Below are 27,056 nucleotides of genomic sequence, written 5' to 3'. Positions count from 1 at the left end.
CGTTCTTAGAAAAGTAATAGCAGACTTCTCAACAAGGCACATGATTTGAGGCATCATTCACAAGCAGTGAAGGCCAATGAAGGAAAGATTTTGTTACCTGCACATGATGTTGCGCAGTTTCTCCAAGTTAGCAGGTGTGAAATACCAGTAATTTCGGTCACAGCGCTGAACATCTTTATCTATGCGATGCAGATTTAGAGTATACATGTCCAAAAGCTCTTGCTGCAATTACAAAGGCAAAAAGATTTAGATCATGAGTATTTGAATTTCATCTTATAAGAGATAAAAACTATATTCATATCAAAATATAGAACACAAATAACGCAGCATCTGTTTTTTCCGTCATAATTCGGCTAGCGTTACATTATATATATCACGATTAATTACAGAAAAAAAAAAGTGTGATTAATTAGTTAATTTTTTAATCGATTGACAGCACTAATCAAAATACATCTCTGAAACATGTGCTTACAGAATATGTGGTCCCTATAGAGGACACTGGAGAGGCAGCTTCATTCTTCTCAGTGTTCACAGCCAGTGAATCAAGCTGTGGGCAGAGACTCTCCATCTCTGGCTCCTCAGAGTCCTTTCCTTCAGAGCTGGGCTTCCCATGAGCTTCCTGCAGCCTGAGCTCCAATACAGTTACAGATGTCTGCTCACTTGTCTTTCTTTTGGGTGAACTCTTGCTTTCCCAAACCAATGACACTTTAGCTATAGGAATCTCTTCCATTTCAATGGCAGAGGGAGACTCGTCGGACTCCGTTTCATCTTGGGCCTCGCTCATCTTTCTTGTGCTAAAAGCTTCGTGCACCAATGGAACCACCATCTCTTCAACTACTGGAGCATTCCTCTGCATTTCTTTATGCGTGGTCTTCTTTGTGACAACCCTTCCTTCTGTTTGCTTTGCACCAATGGCTATTGGGAGATCAGAACCTGCTTTCCACTTTCCTGTTCTTCCAGCTTCATTGGATAAATCATTGTTCTTCAGAGTCTTCTTTTCTTTCCCAATATCTGTCCTTAACACTCTTTGTGTGCCACTTACATTGTTGGCGTCATCCATCCATGTCTCGGAGTCTTTATCTTTGCTTGTTTCATTGGTTTTCGCCGTTTCCTTCTCTGCATCAACATCCTTTGAAACAGACACCAGCATGTCAGCTACAACCTTCTGCTCAAGTGCATCCGATACCTTATGATCTTTTGTTACCAAAGGTTCCTTCCTGACTGCTCTAACATCTTTATTTCCCACCTGGGACCTTTCAACATCCACTCTTACCTGATTTTCATTCATCTTTGGCTCTGGAGGAGTCGATTCCACGACCTCTGTTGCTTTGGGAATATCTGGCTCAGTTCGCTGTGTCAGTGCTTCGTTTTCTGTTGTCAAGGTTTTCTCTGGAGATTCACCCACTTCCATTTTGGTCATGTAGCTGTAAGCTGCTGCAGGAGTCTCAAAGGCATCACAAGCTGTTTTTAACCCCTCTGTTTCAACTTCTGCCCTTTCATCAGAGCTCTCCGTGGCCTTTTTGCTTCCCTCTGATATTGTCACCATTGCATCCAAAGACACTTTGTTAACCTCAATTTTATTATCTTCTCTTACACCCTGTTTCTCCATCTTTTCGGTCTCACCTTCCTCAGTCAGCTTTCCTTCCTCTTCAGATGAATTTGCAACACTTTCCTTTGATACTACTAGCTGTGGTTGGGCTTTGAGGTTTGGCTCATGTATCCCACTGTCCTCTGTACTCAAGGAGTCTGACTGCCCAGAAGTAACAGAGAAGTTTCTGGAAGAGGGTTGACCAGAGTCTGGAGAACTGGTGCCAATTTGGGGTGTTCCGTTTGAGATTTTAGAAACATGTTTGTCGTCACCCTTGAGCTCAGGCTCAATCTGGTCGACCTCTTCAATGGATTCAAACACCTGGAAAAACAAACCAAAGGGAAGTAGGCTACTCAAGGGGAAGGGGTTTTGGGAAGTGAAGAACTACCAGGAAAGAGTGTGAGGGTGAGGAAGATCAGTCAAGGGGGGCACCATTTGTACTCATGGTTTTTGAGGACAATGTCAACTTTTAAAATTATTCATGTACTGGCAGCAACATTAGTTTGAGGTTTACCTGAGTGCTGCTGCTGGAGTCACTCTGCAGCCTGGAATCTCTTTGTCTGTCTGAACTACAGCTCTGCGAGGACTGAATGACAAACACAATGCATCCTTAAGTAAATATTGCATAAAATCAAAAGCAAACCTTTCATTGTGGACTCTTAAAAAAAAAAAAAAAAAAAAATGCCTTCAATGCCTGCCGAAGATGCATGTAGGCCCCATAAAGTCTTCTACTTTGTCGATCTGCACTTACCTCATTGCTGATGGTGGAGTCACGGTGCATAATTCTCTGCGTGGTGCTGTCCATACTTGTCCCAGATGAACACTTGGCTAATGCCACTGCGTGCTGTTCTTTCTCTCTCTGTCTAACAATGGCCTCACACCCCAGCCATTCGCTCATGGTCTGTTCGTAGCACGCTCGCATCTGCTCATCCACCTGCGGAGTTCAGAGTTTCAGATCTTAAAACAAAAGCCCCTCGACAACAATGGAATAAGCGCTTTGATTCACAAACCATCTGAAATCCAATGCACCCTGGTTTGGATAAAAGTTGACTAAAAAAATTAAATGCTTGTCACTTTTGTCAGAGCTCAGGAAAAGCAACTGGGGGGGAAGATGCCAGGTTTGCCATATTCAAGGGTATTCACTGGAAATCTTACAGAAAACAAAGAATAAAGTTGCAGTCACATTAGCCAAATTTTTTGCTGCTAAAAAAATTCCACGGCTACCTATACGGGGTTCAGATACCTCTCGGAATTCATTAAAAATATCTTAATTTGTGTTCTGAAGATGATCGTAGGTTTTACAGGTGTGGAACGACATAAGGGTGAGTGTACTTAATGACAGAAATTCCATTTTTGGATAAACTAACCCTTTAAAACTGTTCGGAAGGACAGTTTTAACCAAAAAAAAAAAAAAAAAAAAAAAATAAAATAAAAGACACCAACCTCTTTTCTCTCAGCCTCAGACATCCCAAATTGGTAATGACCCAGTAGGAAGGGCCAGACCTCTTTGCGCAAAGAAGGCTCAACTCCACCGAAATAAACTAGCCGCAATAACTCCTTTTCTTCATAGGCCTGCAAGAGAGCAGGCACACACTCACTCCAAAGCAGGTGAACTGACTTCAAAGAAAAAAAAATGGTATTTTAATTTAAGTACATTTTCATATTATTTAGGTAACACTTTAGTTTAGGGTCCAATTCTCACTATTAACTAGTTGCTTGTTAACATGCATATTACTAGGATATTGGCTGTTTATTAGTACTTATAAAGCACATATTAAGGCCTTATTCTGCATTACCATATTCTACAACCCTTAATCCTACCCATAGTAACATAATAACTACCTTAGTAATTATTAATAAGCAGTAATTAGGAGTTTACTGCACAAGTCGTAGTTAATGGTTAGTTAATAGTGAGAACTGGACCCTAATCTAAAGTGTGACCATTATTTTACAATGTTAACCAGTCAAATCAATATCCAATACATATTGGTTTGCCTGTTTAGAGCATAAAATAGTCAATCACAAATCACAGCCATAAGGGTACTTCTGTATGGATTTTACATTGATTTTCACTCTTTAGTGCCACCACTGTGGCACTTAGGCTCTCAGCATTAGTCATCCAAACATATTGTTTATGTGATGAGAATGAGAGAACTACGATTAGGGACTAATGAATATTAATGAATGTCTAGCAAAGACGCTAATTTAAATGTGGCTGCTTTTGACTTCAGGCAGAGTTGTGTATGTGTGCACTTACGTTGCAGTCTTGAAGAAACTTCTGCCACACTTCTGTCGTGAGTCCACCATACGCATCACCAGGCAAATCTGGTTCCACAATAGTGTGATTAACAAGGCCAGACAGGTGAGTGCGGACTGTGGACAGGTGACGGCAGTACGCAAGCCCTGAGAGAGCAAAATATGTGTGTGGTTGAATGAATAAGAGAGACATTTGAGTATGTAAAGGTCACCTTTGATGGAAAAAGATGGTGTTGTGAGACTATGAAATGGATGAGTAATGAATACGAACATCCGTAGAAAGCCCGGGAGATGATTTGGTTCTTCATATTGTCACATAGCAACTTCAGAGGGGCCCTGCGGATGAGATAATGGTATTTCCTTAAATATATTTTTAACCTTAATTATTTACATTTATTATTTGATTTATTTATAAAGTTATGAAGATTATAAAGTTATACATTTACACTTTAGTACAGAATATCTATACATGAATGCTCAAATTGCAGTCCAAGGCACTCAAAGTAGGATTTAAATTTTAAATTTGGTGGTGGATGTAGCTTTAAATCTCTAGGAGTTAGAGTCAGAAATTTTAGTCTCAGAAGAAGAATACATTTCTCAAGCTAACATTAATAATAATAATAATAATATATTTACATTTAATTCTATTTTGAGTGCCTTTGACCAATATTCTTGTTTATCTGTAGGCTTTCTTTTTAATTCTGATAAAATTAGTCACTTCTTTTTTTTTCCCATTTACTTCTATAACTTGGACAATATTATATTCTGTCATTGTACCTTTCATGGTTGCATCCATTGGGCGGAGCTCCATCAGAGAAGCTACTCTGTGAGCAGGAAGAGCAAGATGATTTCCTGGGTGTTGGGTGCCACATGTTTGCTCCCTGATCTATCAATTCCGGTGCCACTACCACACAAACACAGAAATCTGATTATGCATTGAACATCGGGTTACATAATGGAGCTTATGTAGCCACAAGCAGAGCGACAAGAACCCACAATTACACCCAACCTAAAAAAAAAAAAAAAAGAAAAGAAAAAAGAAAATGCAATAATACCAGTCTGCAAGGATTTAATAAAATAATAATGGCTGTTGTGACACTCAAAATTAACAGGAACATATTCCAGGTCAGATTACAAACACATATAATCATTATATAGTACATATATATTTCAAGGCTCCCTGAAAACACTTAGCCTACAATTAACCAAGGGTCACTAAATTTCACAGGAGGACGACTCCTGAACAAAACAGAAAACTCACACGGGCAACTATGTGATTGCTTGCAGACGTAGAGGCCATAAAAGCAAGCATAAACCAGCAAGTTGGCGCATCAGACAGATACATGAACACATAAATGAGATGTGACAGGGAGAATTACAGCTGGGCTCAGGGGAGGATGGGGGCCCTCCCGGGCAACTGCAGTGGCGCATTGGCATCACCAGGGTCTGGCGTTTATGAGGCCATAGCCTCCTCGAGTTCAGGGAGAGAGATCGGGCCAGGAGGACAGTACCCAGGGAGAGATGGGAGGTGTGGGTAACAGTCACTGTAATGAGTCAAAACAGCTCAGTAAAACCAAAAGAATGTTTATGATGGATGGTACACATAAATGGACAAAAAAAAATGGAAATGACAAAAAAATACCTTGATGGATACAAGAGGGCTCTTTTTTCTATTATCCCTTTCTAAAAGCTGACATCCCTAATAGCTGTACCATAATGGGGAAACATTTAATGGCTCAAGAGCTTGTCTGATACTATTATTCAGTCTCTTACCAAAATCTGAATGGCTGTTTGGGAAAATAATGCGGAAGACATAATCGGTTGCTTCTTCCTCTTCTTTGTCTGAGACAGAGTCTGAGGATCCCTGCGGACATCTCTTTTTTAGCTTAGGAAATACTTTACCCTGAAAAAAAGAAAAGTGAAGCATCAGTTCAGGATACAATGACTGCAACATAAGCAAAGTACAGTCTAGAACGTAATTAGGCGCAAGAAATGGCCAATTATTTCCCCCGTTCATAATTTATTTGTAACACACAAAATAAATTGTAATTGACAGATTGATTAATCTAGACATGCAAATTACAGCACAGCGAGAGAGTGTAATTGATCTAAATAATAAGGCAAGAATTTGCATAACGTCTTGACTCTGTAGCTCAAACTGTGAAGTCTCTTATGCTCACTAAGGTTACATTTATTTGATCAAAAATACAGCAAAATCTGAAATATTGTGAAATATGGGTGGGTGGGATTATAGACCGATCGTATAGTTGCACTGCCTCTACTGCCGTGAATCCGCTCCTCGGCTACCAACGAGTCTGCACCTCATCTACGGACCACGATACAGCCATTTCTTTTTTCAAGTTGTGTGCGACGGTCATTTAAAGCAAGCTGTTTCGCGAACAAATGATACTGTAGTGGCTGTTATTTAAATCAGGTTTGGTGCCTCATGTTTCAAATACGATGGCGCTGGTAGTGACCAATCAGTGATCTGCGGTGTTTACACGTCACATTTAGTATCGGTTGGCTCGCTTAGAACCTCCAACAAGGTGGTACCATTTAAGCGAACCATACCGTTCCGTACCGAGCCATCCCATGCAGTGGAAAAGCACCAATAATGTATGTTGTGTATATCTGAGGAAGGTCTATAGCAGGGGTGTCCAATCCTGCTCTTGGAGGGCCACTATCCAGCTCTAGCCCTAGTTAAACACCTGAATCAGCTAATCAAGGCCTTTAGTTAAGATCACTAGAAACTTCCAGGAAGGTTTGTTGGAGCTAAACTGTGCAGGAGTGTGACCCTTCAGGAGTAGGATTGGACATCCCTGGTCTATAGTAACATTAAATGTTGTACAGCTCAATTTCAAACCTTTCCTCTCTGGGACCAAAGGGGTGGGTCTAATTGGCCGTGAGGCAGAAGACCATTTTCAAGACAGGAGAGGAACTGAAGAAGGTGACCACCGCGGGGAAAACGAATCGGAGGCCTTTGAATCCCATCCTGACTAACCAGAACCACTGTTCCCCCACAGTCTACTGCAGACAAAAATACATACACAACGGAATTATTATTATAAAATAATGTGATGCATGTATGTTCATTGACTTTAAAAGGAAACAGGTTCTTGCCATCACATATTACTAGGTTTAATACATGATGTTTTGTACATAAAGAACTCCTCTGCACTCGAAACATTTCCTCTTTTAACTGTACCTAAGATCTGAACCATCTTGATATTCTTAATATTGAAGCCATGACACAGCCTGTACAATAAGAAATTATTCATTGCCATTATTAGCTGAATTACATTGCTTCATAATCTGAGTACAGCCTCGCTTTAAATTCTCATCTCTCTCCAGAAGCAATTATGTTCTGATTAATTCTGTTCCCTCTATTCGGTTCGCTGATTTTGTGCATGGATGAATATGAAAAGGGCAAGTACAAGTGGGGATATTGGCTGAATACTTGAGTGTACCCAAGTGGATTTACTTCACCAAATGAGACTAAATACTGATTAATGTTAATGTTAGATATGCTTTTAACCTTTGGCAACTATGTAGAATTTACATTAAGGTCATATTATATGTCTATGACTCATTTGAGCTGTCAGAATTATGGACAAATAAGAAATTGCAGGATGTGTGTCATTTGGCTTCCAGTTTCTCAAACTGGCACAATGTACCTACCCTGCTGATGACAGTGCAAGTACACAATCTCCTCCAGGCGGATTGTCATGGCGTAGTCCCAGTAAACACTGCAAGGAATCAGGTTAGACTTTAGTGGCTTATGAGCAACATAACTGAATATAAACAAATAATATGTAAAAGAATAGAAATGTTTTAAAATGTTGTTTATATAAACGTTAATATTTTATTTAATGTTTCTTTAAATGTTTATTACTAAGAAAAAAAGTCATGTATTGTTTCATTTTTCACCAGTTGGATAGAATATATAAATCCTGTAAAATTAACTATCTCCTGTGATACTCCAATTCAAAGAGATAACTTAAAATACTATATGTATAATTCAAGATTCAATCATATACATTATATTTTATTGAAAAGATGACTAAACCAATGACAAACCAACCTCATTTCCCTTTTAAAAAGGGTTTATTCTCTTTATCTTACAAACTGAACAGAGTCCCACCTCTTCTCATAGTCGAGATCTCCCACAGAGCCGTTCATTAGCTGATTTGGCGTCCATTTCAGAGTCATGCAGTCAGCCGTCTGGTGCAGAGAGAGGTATCCTGGGATTGCTTCCATATCATCCCTCTGAAAGTACCACAACAGAAGCCCACATTACAAAGCAAACCTTTCAATCAATAATAAATTCTGCTCATACTGTTTTCAGCTACTAGATTCTTTTGCACTTTTATTACAGATTTCCTATTTAATCACAATAAAAAGGTAATTTAATGATTAGAGAAAATATTATAGATATATTATAGATAAAATACGCCCCTATAATTGACAGCCGTTTCATGTATTATTTACCGGCTGCACCAGTACGTTGTTCTTGCCGAACAGGAGGGTCGCTCTGGAATTCTGATGAAGAGACTCCACGTAGTCTCTGGCAGAGGGGGAGGGAGATGGCCTTTCATCCATACTACTACTGGAGTGTCTTTTCTGAATCTGAATACACACACGCATACATTATTGAGAACTGTGAGCAAATCACTAAACAAATATGTTTCTATCAAAATATTACATAAGCAACTAATCTCACCAGACAATATAACAGATAATCCCTAGCGAACAATGTGTTATAGTAACTATTCATCTTGTTTTCCTAATATTATTCTACTACATCCATCTGTCCAAGGTGGACAAATGTTTGGCCGCAGGTGAGTCATTAGATGTATACTTACGTCTCCTCTTTTATATATCAGAAAGGAACTCTGCAGCAAAAACTTGGCTTTTACAGCTCTCTAGCAGATATTTGCAATACATCAGAAAACAAGCCTGAAGTGCAGTGCAGTCAGATCTGTCGAAGACGAAAAACAAGCGCTGTGTGTCCTGCTGTTGTGTGGGTGTTGGCGATGGCCAGAGAGGGTGATCAGTCAGGAATCTGACGGCTGCGTTTGGTAATGGAGCTGGGTAATGATGTGAAGCATGTCTCTCGAGTGGAGGTTCATATTCTCCTCAGAAACAGCAGCCACACTCAAATACACTGACCGCAGCATGACTCTTATGGACCACAACCCCCTTCACAGGTCTTTGATGGAGGAACCACACTGATTTCAAAAGCTAAAAGATCACTGAGAAAATGCACAAACTAAACTGGCTTGCTCTGAAATATTGAGATTTTGTTTATTTGGGCTTTGTTTTATCATAAAAATGAGCTTGGATATAGAAATTACCCTTACCAACACTGACAAACAATTCTACATTTTTCAACTATTCTACAAAAAAAAATTTAAATAAACAAAAGATCATTCATATTAAATTGACCTTGAGTCCAACATCCTAAAGAAGCTCAATTGATCTGTGTTACGAGCCCCTGCTCTTTCTTTTGTTTTTTTTTCTTTTCTGAGCATAGTTGCCAATTGGATGGTGGCGGAGCCTGATTATCCTCAACACCTGTGGCTTCTGCCTATTTAAGAGCTGTTGGTGGCACTCCACTTTGACCTGCCTCAAGAAACCTGTTGTTGGTGGTCTTGGAGTTTGTTTTCTTTGTTTTTGTACAGGATGGTGAGATTTGTTTGTTTAGCTATATTATGTTAGCGGGAAAGTATAGGTAAGTAAGCTGACCCGGAAGATTCTTTTGTGTTTATTTTTCCTCGGAAGTGAGGAAAGTTTAATTCTGAGTTGTAGTTTAGATTAGTTAGCTCACCAGTCCTGATTTGAGTTTTGTATGTTTATTTGTTGCTTTGTTTTTTCCTTTTGTTTGTTATAGTTTTGATACTTTTACTGCCAATAAATTTGATCTCTTTTGCCCTGGTCATTGCGAATTGTTTATAACCTCTTTTGAACGGTTCTTTATGTTGGTCCCTAATCTGGGTCTTAACAATTTGCATTCAAAACTGCTAACAAACAAAATGTTGAAAGTACTACAGCATAATACTGAAAAACCAGCCTTATTGGTTATGTCACTATGTATTTTGACTTTAATGTGACATGTAACCGACTGACTATAAACTGCTCTTGACCCCTGACATTTCCTTGAGGCATGGTTTGAAACTTCAAGTGAATTTTAAATGGCCTGAACTTTCAATTTGAAATGGCACTTCCATTTCGTTCAAATGCACAAGAGCTTTCACTCTTACTCATTTTAAGTGCAACAGACAGAAAATTTAACCCAGCACCATAACCCAGAACGCCAATATCAATATATTATCCTGCACATGATTATTTTGAAGGTGATGTGTGCACCATTAACAGCATCAAACAGAACTGCACATTTACTTACAGTCGTCGCGTTGAAGTATTTGAACACACACAAAAAAAAATCCACACACACCGCGTCAGATGTTAAACTCATTTACTCACACAGAGGGCAGGTCTCTTTGTAGGCGAGTCTTGTCGACAGTGGCCACTGTGAATACGATGCCTTTGCACCAACTCGTCAGCTGAAGGATCCGTCCAGAAATGATCTGCAGTCTTCATTTTTGTGTACTCTAATGCACAGGGGCCCACTAAAGAAGAAATAAAGTTGAAAAAAAGATCTGCACAATGCCAACAATAAAGGAAACAATAAGAGAAAATTGCTCTGTTCCTAAACCTAGTGAAGTGAAATGGTCAGCTGCATTCTAAGCAATCATCCTAATCGTCAAGATGAATGATTTGAAACATTCCACATAGGCAGCAACTCAATGTGCTACACAATTAGTGAGAAACTCAAAACTGACTTCAATAGAATTTGATGTTATCCTGTTGCTAAGCTAATGGCCTGATACTCTAATAAGCATACATTATGTATCCTGCACAAATACTGGGTAAAATATAAACTTAATTAAAGCTGCAAGCAGCGTTGAAAGGGCCCTCACACCCAGGGCCATGCATGCAAGCGAGTAAATACAGGAGAATTATGGCAAAGTCATTTCAACATGCCACACTCCCTGCTGCCAACAGGTGGCGCTTTGACTATTACTGAATATTGCCATGTAGATGTCTTTAGGCCAGGACTATTATCAAATGTGAAGTTTGCAGATCGGACATTGTTTGCCTGAGGGACAACAACTTCCTGTTTCATGGTGTTAATCGCATACTTTAGCACTTAGCCAAGTGTTGCATGATTTAACATGTTTCTAGCATGTTTGGTAATTCATGACATATTTAAATGGGTTTCTGGGAGTGAATTATAGTGCAAAGCATGCCATTTCCTGTTGCCAGCAGGTGGCGCTATGACTATAGCTGAATATTGCCATGTAGATGTCTTCAGGCCAGGACTCTTATCACACATGTGAAGTTTGGGGCAGATCTGACATTGAATGCCTGAGTTACAAAAGCTCCCTTTTTCATGGCGAAACATCAGACTTTGTCAGGCCACCATGGACACGCCCTTCAGAGAAAACTCAAGATCTTTGCAATTTAACATCACTAAGGTCTTAAGATTAGACTGACCAAATATGATATTGATGTGGTAAATGAGAAAATTAAAGTGTTATTTTTTTTTTTTATCATGGATGCATGTAAACTGATTGTATCAGACCTCCAAAACAAAATTAGGAACCTTTAAAACAGCATAATAGGGGCACTTTAACAATAAGAAAGATTTAAGAAAAAAAAAAAAAAGCAGGTCTACCTAACAAAGAGGCGAGGATAGGGCCGTCCACCGGGTCCATTAGGATGGCCTCCTTCTCATAAAACTTACTGTAACAACATTAAAAGCAACTTCAATTTAACATAATGCAAGTTGGCAAGTTTGATTGTACCTGAAAGAAAACGGTTCAAGCTTGCTTTCTCTTAATATCTCTATCCCACCTCTCTCACCTGCTGTTTTCCACCAGGTACAGCACGATCTTGTCCAACACTTTCTCAATGAGTGCAGTGTGGATCCACACATATCTGACGGCCTGAGGTGAGAAGTTTGGGACCTTGGGCATCTTACGGCTGCTCTCACTGTATGAGAGAGACTGACTTCGTCTGAGGCAAAGAAGAAGCAAAGAATAGTCAAAGTCAGCAAAAGTCAAATATTTTTACACTGCCATTCCTATGTAGATACTTGTGCTTTAAAATTAGCTTTTTGAAAGGAGCAACAAGGTGGTGACTACTAAGCATATCATATACTCTTTCCAGGAATGGTATTAACTTTGCCTGTAGTCACATATGTTGGTAATATCTATGAGATGCAGAAATCTTAAAAAAAAGCTTCAGAAAGTAAATACATTGCAAGTTTTTGGTTTCGAACTCAATTTATGTATTGTATATATTTTGAGAGAATCTCAGTTGTGTGTTGTGTTGGATGAGATCACAAAGTCTGGTCTCACTTGCTCTCAAAGACCAGTTCCAGCTCCTGGGCTTTTCTGCACAGATCTTCAGCTGGAGGGAAGCTTTTGCCCACTTTGGTGAAGAGCGCAGCTATTTTGTTACTTCGTAGGAAACCGGCAGCTCTCCGCTTCAACCCATGAAGCACACAGGCTTCAACAGCAGCTACACACACACACACACACGGGCACACACACACACACACACGCACGCACACACACACACACACACACACACACACACACACACACACACACACACACACACACACACACACACACACACACACACACACACCCACACCCACACCCACACCCACACCCACACCCACACCCACACACACACAAGAAATGGACAATAACAAATTAATGGATAATTTTTGATGAAGAAAGAGTATGTTACCACAATGCTTGAAATTATTTTTGTTTATCAGAGCAACAAGACAATAGGGATATGATTGCAAAATCATGCTGTCACAATGTGGGAATTATACTTGTGTACGCTTTCAAAATATTTTGAAAGAAATTAATACTTATATTTAGCAAGGATGCATTAAATTGATCAAAAGTGACAGTAAAGACTTTTATAATGTTACAAAAGATTACAATTTCAAACAAATTCTGTTCTTTTGAATATTCTATTCATCAAAGAATCCAGAGAAAATGTAGCACGGTATCAACAAAAATATTAAGCAGAACTTTTTTTCAACATTGCAAATAAGAATAAATGCTTCTTGAGCACCAAATAACAATATTAGACTGATTTCCATGTGGCATGGAAGAGTGGAGTAATGATAATAATAATAATAAAAAATAAGCTTTGCCATAACAGGAATATATTACATTTTAAAATATATTAAATTAGAAAAGTTCATTTTAATTTGTAATATTTCAAAATATGACAGAATTTTTTAAATTAAAGGAGTCCTTAACTATGATTTCACTTTTTTTAAACTTTAGTTAGTGTGACTAACCCATCACAAACCTGAAAAAAATATATAAACCCTGCAGTGGTGAAGTCCTAAAAAAAAAAAAAAAATGGTGTGGTGTACTATTACCCAGAAATTCAGTTTGTACGGGAACCTAGCACTTATAAAAGCTCTGAATGCATGATGTAGGCTATATAATTTAATAATCTCAACACCATATTTCTCACGCCGTGACCGTTGCAGTGAGAGATCTGTGCTCAATGCACGGCTGAAAACTCTGAGCGGCTTTGATCGGAGATCTCTCACTGCAGCGCGAACACGCACTGTGAAGTAGGGATGGGCATATCGATACTGACATTGAGTATCGAAAGTATTGATACTCAAATAAAAATATCGATACTAAGGTGTTTTTTTACTAGTGATTTTGTTTAATTAACAATAAATGTAATGCATACAATATGCATTGAATTGGACAAATAACCTACGTTAGCGAATAACTGTGTTGTAGAACTATTTTCCTGCTCATCTGAACACACAAATGCTGCAAGTCAGAACCAATCAATCACAGAAAGCGTTCGATGACTGCCAACACTACATTCAAACGGCTGCATGCATTTAATATTATAAGAAAACCATTGATGCTTCTGGGAAACGCAGCCCAGAACAATGCTTAACAGCAGACAGAACAACGTAATATGTTTGAGTTATTTCACAACAAACAAAATGAAATAGTAGCCTACATAGTTTTTGCAATTACATTTATTTAAATTGAACATTAAAAGTTCGTATTGATGTCCTGTTCTGTAACTACACTGTCAGAATACAAAGTTTGCATTTTATGGGTGCAACAACCTGTCACTGGCAGTCCCTTATGAAACTGAACCATTACTACAGTGACCATAGTTCAGCTAAGCCTATAGTATTTGTAGATTTCCATGGTTACCCCTACAAATAAACATTTTAACCATGTGTAAACAAAAATGTAATCTAATAAATAGCAATTAAGGTGTATTGAATGTTAAAATACCTTTCAAATATAATGTTAAGTGGGTACCATTACCCATATTACTCATAGTAATTCAATAATTTAAGGACTTAAATTATTAATAATTCAATAACTTAAATTCAGACTAGAGGTATCGTATCGGTATCGACGATTTTGGCCTTGAAAGTATCGGTATCGTATTGAAAACAAAATAAGTGGTATCGCCCATCCCTACTGTAAAGCCTGTTTTATTTAGGCGATGATGAGCGGGAAAAGGTAGAATGACAGAAGTGCTCATGCACCAATTACAGCAAAGAATTGTGAGTTTACACAACAGCATTGGACACACAGTTAAAGCGGAAGCTAAGAGGACAATATTTTATGGAATTTCGATGCAAAAAACAAGTGGGTATACGCAAATATTGATCCTTAGAAGTCGTAATACGCAAACAGCCCTGAGCAAAAAGTATACGCCGTATGTGTGCGTATCGCCCCGCCTACACCACGGAAACCCTGCCCCCGAGAACACGCAACAAAAGGGACAAGGCCATGTTGGGCTGCTTTAGAGAAGAGTAGGAGTTGTTGTAGTAGAGTGTTGTTACCATCCCGTCATTTTACGCTGGACTGCTTCACAAACAAGGGTCAATTCAACGCTGGATTTGCAAAAAAGATTAACATGATGTCACATGCTAGTCGATGAGTTGAATCAACTATAAAAGTTGTAACTAGTTCCCGAGTATCATCAGTTTCCGACTCTGGTTTGAACAATGTAAAGCTGAACACTGTTGTTATTGACAATCATCATTTTGGCTGTGAGATTCTCCAGCTTTGTTGTTGTTGAGCAACTGAAGCATGAGCTGATAAAAGCTCCGCCCTCCTCTGGAAAGTTTTGGGGACACCAGAGAAATATATTTCATCTTGTGAAAAGGGGCATAGTAGGTCCCTTTTAAATAAGTGCAGCTTTAGTAAACATAGGACACTACTTTCAAAATGTAACCGACCCCAAACTTTTGAATGGTAGTGTACTGTATTCAATACTGTATTAGTAAAGGACAATGTACAGTCAGCTGGTCATTATCGTAAAACAATCCCTGAGACCAAGTTGTAAATGGAGGGTTTGTGGAGGGCCCTAAACGGGTTTATTTATAACTCTTATATGTCGACTTCCAAATAAATAAATAAATAGATAGATATAAAATATTAATTTGAGCAGTAATTATTTCATTATGCAAAAAGAGCTACACCACAGAATGATTTTGACCAATCAAAACAGGAAAAACAAAGTTATTTTTTTTAAAAGCATATACATGTATAGTTTGTGAAAGCATGTGAATAAGTAACTGAAAACATGAATATATAATAAACCTAAAACACCAAGACAGAGAGGGACAATGAGATGGAATACAAATATGTGGACAGACACACAGACAGAGACACACTGCACTACGTGGCAGTGCCTGCAGAGCTGATACTGAGGCTCTCACAGGACTAATCTTGTGGATCTGTTTGGATGGGGCTGGGGGAAAGCCTGTGTAGCCATGGAAACCCTCACTGATGGAGCACTTGTGCTCAGTGAGAGCTGGGCAGGGCTCTGAAACAACATCAGCTGTTTTATCTCTCTGCCTCTATCCTCATCCTGTCCTATTCTCGCTTTTCTTGTCTCCAATGTGTCACTTTTTGTTCTCTCTTATAGCTGTTCTTTGTGACAGTATCGATATTTAGGCTCTCTCATCTGACACTCCCTCTCTTCTCCTCTGCTCTGTTTATAATCTCTACAATCTCCTTCTCTGTCTGCATCAGAGTGCCACTTGTTTATCTCTTCATTTTGCCCATTATTCGTCTCCTAGTCTCTGGTGTGGCAGACTGAAATGCATGAGAGATAAACATGAGGGAAATCAGTCTAAAGATCAGGTTAAAATCTCTTAATTCAGAGAGATGCACGTCCATACAAACACGTAGCTGCTTTCATCTGATGCTGTATTCATCGCTTCTCTTTTACCTGTCTAAATGGATTCATGCCGAAGAGAGAAGACAGATAAAAATGAGCATGTGAAATGAATGAACAGTGGATGCACCGACCATCAAACGGGTTCAAAGGTCTCATATGCTGCTACAGACACACTATCTAATGAGAGGATCTTTAGTTGAAATCACAATAGCTGAATATTCCGTTTACTTACCATCATGCCATTCAGAGCTATATGACGGTTTTATGCAAGCTTGTTTCCACCTCTGAATAAAACAAATTTTACATATCGCAATTGCAATTGCGAGTTATAATGTCAGAATTGCGGAGTATAAACTCACAATTCTTACTTCTTTTCTCAGAATTGTGAGATATAAACTTGCAATTGCGAGTTATAAAGTCCAGTTCCAAGGGGGAAAAAATCTGACCTTTTTTCTAAGAATTGCAATCTTATATCTCACAATTCTGAGATAAAGTCAGAATTATGAGAAAAGGTCTCAATTACCTTTTTATTTTTTTTCAGTGGCAGAAACAAGCTTCCATACTGTTTCGACTAAAATAAGTTGTTTACAGAATCCTCAATTTACCAAAAGGGACAAAAAGCTCATCTAAAGTCATAATACAATATGTTTTTGTATGGAACAAACTAAAATTTAAAGTAATCACTGAAAATCATCCCATCAAATCTCATACATCTTGTGACAAACTTTTGAAGGACTAGTTCTATATGCAGTTAGAATCGGTAAGATAATATTTTAATGTTTTTGAAATAAGTCTTATGCTCACCAAAGCTGCATTTACTTGATCAAAAATATAGTAAAAACAATAATACTTTAAAATATTACTACAATTTCAAATAACTTTATATTTTAAAATGTTATTTATTCCTGCCATGGCAAAGTTGAATTCTCAGCAAACATTACTCCAGTCTTCAGTGTCACATGATCCATTAGAAATCATTCTAACATGCTGATATGGTTCAAGAAACATTTCTTATCATCAATGTTGAAAACAGTTGTGCTACTTAATATTTTGTGGAAACCATGATACAATATTTTTCAGGATTCTCTGATGAATGGAAAGTTCAAAAGAACTGCATTCATTTGAAATAGAAATCTTTTGTAAAAGAATGAATTAATTTCCAAATAAAAATACATAAATATATAATAATAATAATAATAATAATAATCTTTCTGACCACAATGCAAACGCAAGTGTAAATGATATTCCAAAGGTAAGCATAGCCTTTCAGTGAATAACAAATTAAATTTCAGTAAATTACTCTTATAAAGCCATTTTACAGCTTCAGAAAAGTTGTACAAGCTACTTTTAAAAAAATAGCAACCTGACAAATCAGCTTTTTTGTTGTGTGTTCCTATCAATGAAAGAAAATCCTATGGGTTTGAAAAGACATGAGCGTGAGTAAATGACTGAATTTTCATTTTGAGCTGAACCATTCCTTTACACTTGTTTTCATTTACTTTCTTCTTTGTAGGCCTTGTTTTACCATATGATTTGTAACTAAAGTTCACTCTAGATGCACGATGGGCCTGGATGCAAAGTAGGCCTAAATTATTTTTATTCCGACTGATTCTCAGTTCAGTCATTTTACTGTGAGAGTGAAATGACAAATCTGTATGCAAGGGAAATGAAAGCAGCTTTATCCCAAAGTAAAATGAAAGGGAACATGGAGGGAGAGGGAGAGGGAGAGGGAGAGGGAGAGGGAGAGAGAGAGAGAGAGAGAGAGAGAGAGAGAGAGAGAGAGAGAGAGAGAGATTGGACAAGGAAGAAATTATTTTTCATGTCAAATAAGTTTCCAAATCAATATTCACAGCAACAATCGAGCAGCACGACTCATTCTGTCATAGGAAATGACACAGGGAGCAGGCAGCCACCCCCGACCTTGATCTCAAACGCTCATTAAAAATGTAATCATACTGCCTGAGCTAATGGTTTCTAATCACACTGCCACATTGTGAACTGAGTGAAACCTGGATATATAGGATCCCCTCCACTCTCACTGACCAGCAATTTACACCGCAAAATAATGATGTAAAAGCGTCTGAGTGACACAGCATGCTTTTAAAGCCACACGTAGATTAGAGATAAAATTAAGAGATGTCTTAAAATCTCACAGAACTGCGCACAGTTGATAACTGTATCCTATATCTGTGATGATGAGAAATGTCAGTGTTGACATTTCCATCTGCGGTGTGTAAACATCACTGTAATCACGATGGCTAATTACTCCCCCATGGGCAGCCAGCAAAATCTGGCTACCCTCCATTCATCTCCTATTATCTGCCAGTGCCACACTAGAAGAAGAAGCAGTATTACATCATTACAGTATTAGCATACACACTCGTAACGCAATTCATCCATTATGGCATAATGATTAGACATTCTTTCCTTTCTCCTCAAGTATTCCTGCTTTTGTTATGATTGTTCAAAAGTGCCCAGAGGACAATTTGGTCAGAGGTTGCTCTTTCTTAGTTCAGGGCATTTAATGGAGTTCATGATGATTCTTTCATCATTTACTCACCCTCGTGTTGTTGCGAAGCTTTCCTTTTGTGGAATAAATTTAAAAAAAAAAAAGATTATTTATGAATATTTGAGTTTAAAGTCAATAGGATCCAAAACAACATTGGACCCCACTGGCTTTCATTGTATGGACAAAATCCAAAGGAAAAAAAAATGCATACAGATTTGGAAGGACACGAGGGTGAGGATTATGACAGAATTTTCATTTTTCTGTCAACTATTCCTTTATCAATTTTATCTCAGAATCCTTATAAGAAATAAAAAGACAAAAATTAGACAATTGTTGACCCACCACTTTGTTGAGACCTCGTCTGAAACTCTAGAGGATACGCATGTGAGACTACTGGAGTCTTTTGGAGTCAGTAAATGGCTATCCATTTGATCTCATTGCTGTTGTAATATTAAAAAGATCTCATTTGGGATGTTTTTCCTTTACTTGCCTCTTCTATGATTTCTTGTATTTCACCCAGCAGAGGTTCAGTGATGTGGCAGGAGACAGTTGAGTGGACTTGAGATGGATACAGAGCAGGGCAGAAAAGAGTCACAATGAATCAAAACTCAGTGAATTACAGGAACAACCGGCTGAAACCAGAAACCAGCAATGCACACATGCCCTATAATCATCTACCGAATCCCACTGCTGCTACAGGCACGTAATAAAACGAGTTAACAAGGCCGTTAATCAAAAGGCATTTTCAAAGCTACTTTGAGTGGTGTTATTCAGAAACACCACACTGTGGCTAAAGAAAGTGGCTCCACAAGCTGATTCTGTGAGCTTTAACTGCAAGGTTTTGTTGTTGTATTTCTACCTCAATGAGACACTTTTGAGAACAATAATCACCTGGATGCAGAGAGACAAAAACAGTGTAATTTACAAACATTTCAAACCTGCCAACAGCATTTGACCCCTCACAGAGTTGTGCTGATTAAATTCCAGGGAAGGTGGTATGGCCGTCAGCAGGGCCGTGCACAGGCATTTTGAAGGGCAGTGACCCAAACCAAGAACAAGGGCACCAATCCCAATATATTATAACTGTACACACACTAGTCCTCTAAAACTGTTATATACTTGAGGGTGTCAAGGAAGTAACTGGATGATGATCTTGTTATTTCTCATTACAAATATAATAATAAAAAGACGACTGTGCATTTACTACACTTTATTCTAGATAACTGTTATAATAGAGACACCATTTAAACATTAAGATATTCAATTTGTTAGAAATTTGTCAGAAATTTGTCAGAAATGTGTAAATCTAAAATTTACTGTATATAGAGACTGTCTACCTGTCACTACTGGTTTAATCTGCATCAAGCCCAACAGACATCTAAGGCCCTGTTTAAACCTGGGATTAAAGGATTAGTTCACTTTCAAATGAAGATTACCCCAAGCTTTACTCACCCTCAAGACATCCTAGATGTATATGACTTTCTTCTTTCTGATGAACATCAGAGAAATATTAATAAATATCCTGACGCATCCAAGCTTTATAATGGTAATGAGCGGTATCAAAAGAGTATGAGCTGAAGAAAGTGCTTCCATCCATATCCATCCATCATAAACGTGCCCCACACTTGGGTCTTCAGCCAACAAAGTTTTAATCCCGCCTGGCTAGCGCGCTTCCCATAATGTTTATGCGTTAGGTCAGTAGGGGGAGAGTAGGCGGTCTTTTGTGGCTGTTCAAACACATTCGACAACATGAGCGTCTACACTACAAAAGCAATCGGTTCAAATTCGTTTTCCGACTACCTCTGGAAGCGTCGAAAGTGGACAAGCTCAAAATGTTTTAGACCCCATTTACACCTGTATTTAGCTTCGTCACCTTGTGATCTGATCCACCAAAACCACCAAATCTTAATACCAGGTGTAAACAGGGCCTAAGTAGTGTGTGATTACTTTCACTTTATTATTTTGAGCTGCAATGTAAAAGGAAGGACAAAAGGGCAGTGGCTTGGGCCCTGCAGCCACCTCCCTGTGCACGTCCCTCATTGCCAGCATCCAGAGTAATAAAAGCTTTTTAGAAAATGTAAAATGCATATGTGAATGAAGCTGAACAGGACAATAAAGCCTTCACACAACAGGGTGAATATGACCTGGCAGAAACTGCAGTATTAATGATTACTCATTTATTCTGTTTACGCACTGCTCGATCATTAAACATGTTATGGTACCTTGATGTGAATTTGCACAGCAACGGAGATGGTATGGAAGAGCGATAACTTAATTATGAAGACAGATTTACTGCTGACAAAACAGTGGGTAGCACTTACTGCAGCATGATCGATTACACATTTACTTTAGTGGTCTATATATTTGGAAATTATCATGTTAATATACACTCAATAAACATGACACTTCTCCTTTTACTCCCACTCTGACATTAACACGCTTTGACGCTTTCCAAGGCCTGTTAAATGTCGAATGTTCGCTCTATCTGTGAATTAGCCAAACCATCATGCTGACCAACATTTGACAGGTACTGAAACACAGCTGATCCCCAGACTCTCCCATGGAAACGAAAAATGTGGTGGTCACGAACTGCATTTCTTTTTTATAATGTTTCCTGAGGTGCACTTACAATGTTAGTATAATCAAAACATAAAAATGGTCATATTTTAGAAATAAAGGGTCATTTTATACCCTGATTTGAATGCTCTGTTGGAGACTTCAATGTAAATGCCCACTACTATGACTGGCTAACATCTTTGCATATGTCGAGATTAACTAATCGTAAAAAGTGTTGATTATAGCATTATATTTAGATCCTGTTGCATAAAAGGATGCAGCGATGAGCATTGTATTCGCTGACAGACATTCAGATATTCATCTCATCTTTGCAACTCGATTTCTGCACTCTTGACGAATTTTTTCATCATAACCAACAGTGCAAACACGGTGTAAATAAGAGATTTGTTGTACAGTGTAGAAAGCGTCATTGATTATAATGGGCACAGAACTCGGTTACTGATTACTTTGATCGCTTTCTGTATATAATTTAAACAATGTGAAGTTGACCATTTAAGTCACTGGCTTGATTTACTGATGCATAAACAGTAATAAATGATTTTGAGACAAAGAACGTCTGACTGTACATGAATCATTACATATCAGAAATCACTGATCACAGATCAGACACACAGTGACACACATTAACACAGTTACTTACATGTTATGGCATTACTGTCATGTCCATATCTTAAAGTAAAAGTCTGTTTGCAAAATATGCGCCAATATTGCGACTGGTTTATCAAAGAATTCAGAGTAAAATGTACTGAACAAACAAATAATGCTCTACTGAGACACATAGTTGCAAATAAATAACCACTTTCCTAGCATTAGGGTCCTTCAATCCTTTTCATCTCACTAATGTGCAAGTGGGCAGGGCCAAAAATGTGATGATGTAGAAGTAGGCATTGATCTGTTTCTGCAGAAATGACACTTTCATGACACTATTACATCATAATGTCACAAAATCAGAAACAAGTCGTTTTTGGACCTTGATTTCACTTTCAATAAAAGCTGTTTTTGGACTAACAAGGATGTTTTGAGTTCTGAAACTTATAGGATGTTTTTATAGTACAATGACCCTACATGTCAAAAGATCAAAGAACATTTGATTTCTCAATTCATGACTCCTTTAACATCTCAACGGTTTCTCCTTGAAACGATTAAACATGTAGGATTAAATAGAGAGCAAATGGATAGACAGTTTTGGAGAAAGAACCCCAGTAATCTCACATGCATCTTAGTCTCATAAAACTTCTCAACAATGTTACAAACTGTACTCAGATTTGCAAAGATACCAGAGTCTGTAAACACACAGAAAAACATTTCACAGGTTCATAGACAGTCAGGAAAAAAAACAATATGAAATGCAATAATTAAACGTAAATAACTACACCACCATTCAAAAGTTTGGGGCCAGTTTTTTCTTTTGAAAGAAAATCATTCAGCAGGGATGAGACTGATCAAAAATGACAGTAAAACATTTATAATGTTACAAAAAAATTGCTTTTCTTTTGAACTTTCAATACAATAATAATGTCTTAAGAACCAAATCAGCATATTAGAAGGATTTCTGTAGAATCATGTGACACTGAGAGCTCGCAATTTATTACAGTCCACCAGAGTTGTTTTATGAATATAAACATTACCAGTTTATTTAGTACCCCTGAAAAGGCATAAGGTAGGTCTGTATATTTGTTTACAGTTATTTGTAACAAGATTTGTGTAATTCGCTGTGAATGTTAATGATAATGCAAGGGAGAGTTTATAGATAAAAGACTTCAATGCGCATTTCTTGTACTGTGTTTTATTCAGCTCTTATGGTGATTTTCTGGAGTGATAACTTACGTGTCATTTTTTTTTTTATGTACAATAAACTTTATAAACTCATCAGTAAAGATATGGCATCATTCGGACGGGCCATCATTTTCAGACTCCGATTTGATCTAAACACAGCTACGGAGAGTTTCTGACATTATTAGTGCATGAGATTGTTGTCACCGGAGCTTGGAGCTGCAGCTCTTGAAGCTCCGCCCTCTTAGACCATGAACAGCAGCTCATTTGCATTTAAAGGGACCCACACTAAAACGGTGTGCGACATCAGGTACATCAGAGACTTATTTTACATTTCTTAAAATGGGACATAATAGGTTAGCTAACATAATTTAGATTTCTTTTTTTCTTTTTTTCCTAAGATTTCATGTGATACTAAGATGACATTTAAATTAAACACAAGAACTGCATTATGTTTTCTAATAATCAAGAACCAGCAACTAGTTTATATTTTCACTTAGCACTGCCAACACTATGTGCGATTTTTTTATCCAATTGCATTTAAACATAGGTAGATACATGATTTTTAGAGCTTTCCAAGTATATTTTTGATGAAATCTTTTGTGTATTGTTTAGACCTTTATATTCTGAGTACAAAAGGCAGTGAATGAAAATTCTTCCTAAACGAGAATATCTGCACCAGGTAATTTTGCAGTGTAGACAATGCTGTTTGTAAAATGAAAAAGCAGACTTTGAACATTTCAGGCTGCAATGCTTTTGAACACCAAAATACATGAGTATTTAACTGCCGTTTGAAAGAAAGAAATAATCTTTCTTCTAATGCATTTCAGCTAAATGGTTCAATGTTTTTTGACTTACCACAGAATGAGACAATATGGCTGCTGTCTTCATGAACAAACTTCCTTGTGACTGCTTCCTCCATGATCTGCTTGACCTGTGTTGGACATGGAGACACAGCAGAGGTTGAGTCCGCTGAATGGATACAGGATGATGAATTATAGCAAACATTGTACAGCTTATTTTACACATTGTGGATGTTCCCATGATTGGGGAATCAGTTGAACAATGCAGGTCTTAACATATTTTCTCTCCCAAGTATTCTCATTAGTGTCATCAAACACTCAAAGCACTGAAAAAAAAAAAAAACCCTCTGCAATAAATAACAGGAAGGAGAGAGTGTATACGTGGTGAGTAGGAAGAATGCAGACCATGACTCATCTCCCCTGACTATAAAGAGGAAAAGGAGAAATTGAGAGTTGGCATGCGTGATTTATGTATAAAGCACTTTCTCGTCGTGACTGTCGACAGTGTTTTTACAGTAGAAATCATTCAAATAATATGTCACTATTTTTATAATGTCCTGACCAGACTGCACACACACACATATATACAAAGAAATACACATTCAACAGATGATAACGTCACATTTTGAGGTTGTTTAAGTAACTTTAAGTGAAGGTAAAGTGAAGGTTCAGAATGCATTATTGGCTAGTTTCAGTGAGAGTTAAAATTATACTAAAACACACACTCACACGTACATGTGCATAAAGGCTTTTCTGAACAATCTCCAGTATGGAAGGGTCTGGCTGAAAGAAATTAGCCTTCTGATAGGCTGGAGGATGTGGCTAATGGAAATTTCCTGTTGTGTTTTTCCTGTTTTGATACAATGGACATGACATGAATGTGTGAGCAGAAGATATGAAAGTAACCCTGGGTCAAGCAAGGTTTTAACACTTGTAATTTTGAAAGGGGTTCAGTTCCCTCCCGTTTCACCTCAAGGCTTTCCTCATTAAATATTTAAGTGCTTCTCACTGTTGTAGAAAGAGTCATGCACTTTTCGGTTAACATCTGAAAGAGAGAGTCAAAAATACCAAACAGTAACGACAAATGCTCCTGTTGGTTTTTTTTTTTTTAGAAGAAATTAATTATTTTATTCAACAAAACACACATTAAATAAAGAATACAAAATATTTTTATTTTAAATGCGGTTCTTTTGAACTTTGTATTTATGAAAAAATATGGTTACAAAAACATTAAGCAGCAAATCAATGAAGAAATTCAGCTTTGCCATCACAGGAATAAATTACATTTTACAATATATTAAAATTGAACAGTTTACCTGTTTTTCCTGTATTTTTAATCAAATAAATGCAGAGCTCAAGGCACTTTAAAGCAATAAAGCAAAAGTCTCCATTTGCACTGCAGTCTAATCTAGATGTAAAACAGTTCATTTTTCCTTGGAACAGCTATTTAAATTGACAAAATTTTGTCGGTCACATGCTGTGCTTGTGAAATTAAAGTAATTAAGCTCATAAGTATGCAAATCAGAACAATAACCCAAAAAGTTTAAGTTTACAAAAGTGCAGTTTGAAATCTTAAAACCTGATGACCCAAAACAAATTACTGTTATAAGGTAAAGCATGAACAGCATTAAAATGAGCATGAAAAGCCCATCACTGTGCTCATAGCATCCTGCTTTAGCATTCAGTCTATGGGTGTACTCAGATTCTGATATTTACTCCCTGACCTTCTCTTCCATTTCCCCATAACTAATGTAGCAGGACAACACAAGCTCTTCAGAGCAAAACCTGTTGATCTGGTGTGACCCCATTGCCCTGAGAAAAAGTCTTTCTGGCTTTTTATTTCCTAGAATCTTGCATTTAAAAATCCCAGATCGAAACAAAAAAAAATATATTATATATATATATATATATATATATATATATATATATATATATATATATATATATATATATATATATATATATATACACACACATATCAGTATATATATCAGTAAGATTTCAGTACAATAAACATTCAGATTTTAGTTTTTCTAAGAAAATGTTTGTTTGTTTATTTATCCATATCTTTTTAGATAACTGGTATCAATCTCAGACAAAATAATTTGCCAGGTCTATGGAAACCCTACTTAGAGGTTGTTCCACATTATTAAGCAAGTCACAGTTCTCATGCAATATGGGGAGGAAGAAAGATCTTTTGAAGATGAAAAGCATGAAATGGTGCAATGTTGTGCAAAAGGCATGAAAACAACTAATATTTTGGTAAAACTGAATGGAGATTATCGAATTATCATAAGATTTGTGAGTGATTTAGAGCACAGCAGAACTCGGTCAGATAAAGGCTTATTGAGGAAAGTTCCTGTCAAAAAAATTTATTGTATTAAAAGGGCAGCTATAAAAAAAGCCAGTGTTGAGCAGCAAACAGGTATTTGAAGCTGTTGGTGTCTCTTGAGTCTTGAGAACCTCACCATGCAGGCTGGCAGTTGTGCGTAAAGATGCATTTTAGACACCACTAACCAAACCTCACAAAGGGAAACATTTACAGTGGGTGTAGAAATACATTTTCAAACAGTTTTATTGCCGTGGTGTTTTTTTGCAGCATGGGATAGTGCATAGTGCATTGTACAATAGTGCATTGTACTATGCACTATCCTCCTTTTTATACCATAGCTGAAAATTAATTATTATGAACTCCACATATCTTGCAAAAGTCATTTTAATACCTTCCATCTCACTTCCCAGTATTCCAGCCCAAATCATCACCCGCCAGCTCCTTGCTGACATCACAGTCTTGTTGGAACATGGTGGCCATTCACCAACCATCCAGAAATCCATCCATTTAGACCATCCATTGTAGTACGGCATTAGTCAGTGAATAAAACTATTTAAAAATGAGTCTTCATGTATTTCTACACCCACTGTAAATGTTTCTCTTTGTGAGGTTTGATTAGTGGTGTCTAAAATGCATCTTTACAAACAATTGCCAGCCTGCATGGAGAGTTTCTTGAGACTCCAGAGGCACCAGCAGCTTCAAATACCTTTTTGCTGCTCAACACTGGCTTTTTCTTATAGCTGCCCTTTTAATACAATTATTTTTTTGACAGGAACTTTCATTAATAAGCCTTTATCTGACCAAGTTCTGCTGTGCTCTAAATCACTCACAAATCTTATGATAATTTGATAATCTCCATTCAGTTTCACACAATATTAGTTGTTTTCATGCCTTTTGCACAACATTGCACCATTTCATGCTTTTCATCTTCAGAAA

General features: G+C 37.5%; 1 protein-coding gene across 8 annotated transcripts in view; it reads right to left on the bottom strand.

The window, feature by feature from the left end:
- Positions 1-27,056, bottom strand: part of sgsm1a (small G protein signaling modulator 1a) — a 44,630-nt gene that overhangs the window by 4,806 nt on the left and 12,768 nt on the right. The window contains exons 3-22 of one of the 8 annotated variants that reach the window (XM_067407550.1): positions 23,844-23,919; positions 12,268-12,430; positions 11,771-11,923; positions 11,583-11,650; positions 10,328-10,473; positions 8,333-8,470; positions 7,986-8,110; positions 7,523-7,590; positions 6,708-6,871; positions 5,618-5,747; positions 5,224-5,388; positions 4,622-4,748; positions 4,116-4,180; positions 3,846-3,991; positions 3,032-3,205; positions 2,340-2,522; positions 2,103-2,174; positions 1,274-1,909; positions 473-1,129; positions 98-222 (exon numbers count right to left, since the gene is read on the bottom strand). In XM_067407550.1, the coding sequence (XP_067263651.1) occupies positions 98-222; positions 473-1,129; positions 1,274-1,909; positions 2,103-2,174; positions 2,340-2,522; positions 3,032-3,205; positions 3,846-3,991; positions 4,116-4,180; positions 4,622-4,748; positions 5,224-5,388; positions 5,618-5,747; positions 6,708-6,871; positions 7,523-7,590; positions 7,986-8,110; positions 8,333-8,470; positions 10,328-10,473; positions 11,583-11,650; positions 11,771-11,923; positions 12,268-12,430; positions 23,844-23,919 (3,581 nt within the window). Of the gene's footprint in view, positions 1-97; positions 223-472; positions 1,910-2,102; positions 2,175-2,339; positions 2,523-3,031; positions 3,206-3,845; positions 3,992-4,115; positions 4,181-4,621; positions 4,749-5,223; positions 5,389-5,617; positions 5,748-6,707; positions 6,872-7,522; positions 7,591-7,985; positions 8,111-8,332; positions 8,471-10,327; positions 10,474-11,582; positions 11,651-11,770; positions 11,924-12,267; positions 12,431-23,843; positions 23,920-27,056 lie in introns of all 8 variants that reach the window. The other 7 variants (XM_067407546.1, XM_067407549.1, XM_067407547.1 and 4 more) reach the window with 7 other exon arrangements.

Source organism: Chanodichthys erythropterus, chromosome 13, assembly GCF_024489055.1.
Source record: "Chanodichthys erythropterus isolate Z2021 chromosome 13, ASM2448905v1, whole genome shotgun sequence".
In the NCBI taxonomy this organism is placed as follows: Eukaryota; Metazoa; Chordata; class Actinopteri; order Cypriniformes; family Xenocyprididae; genus Chanodichthys; species Chanodichthys erythropterus.
The sequence above is the reverse complement of the archived record's forward strand: the minus strand, read 5'-3'. Positions and strand labels throughout refer to the sequence as shown.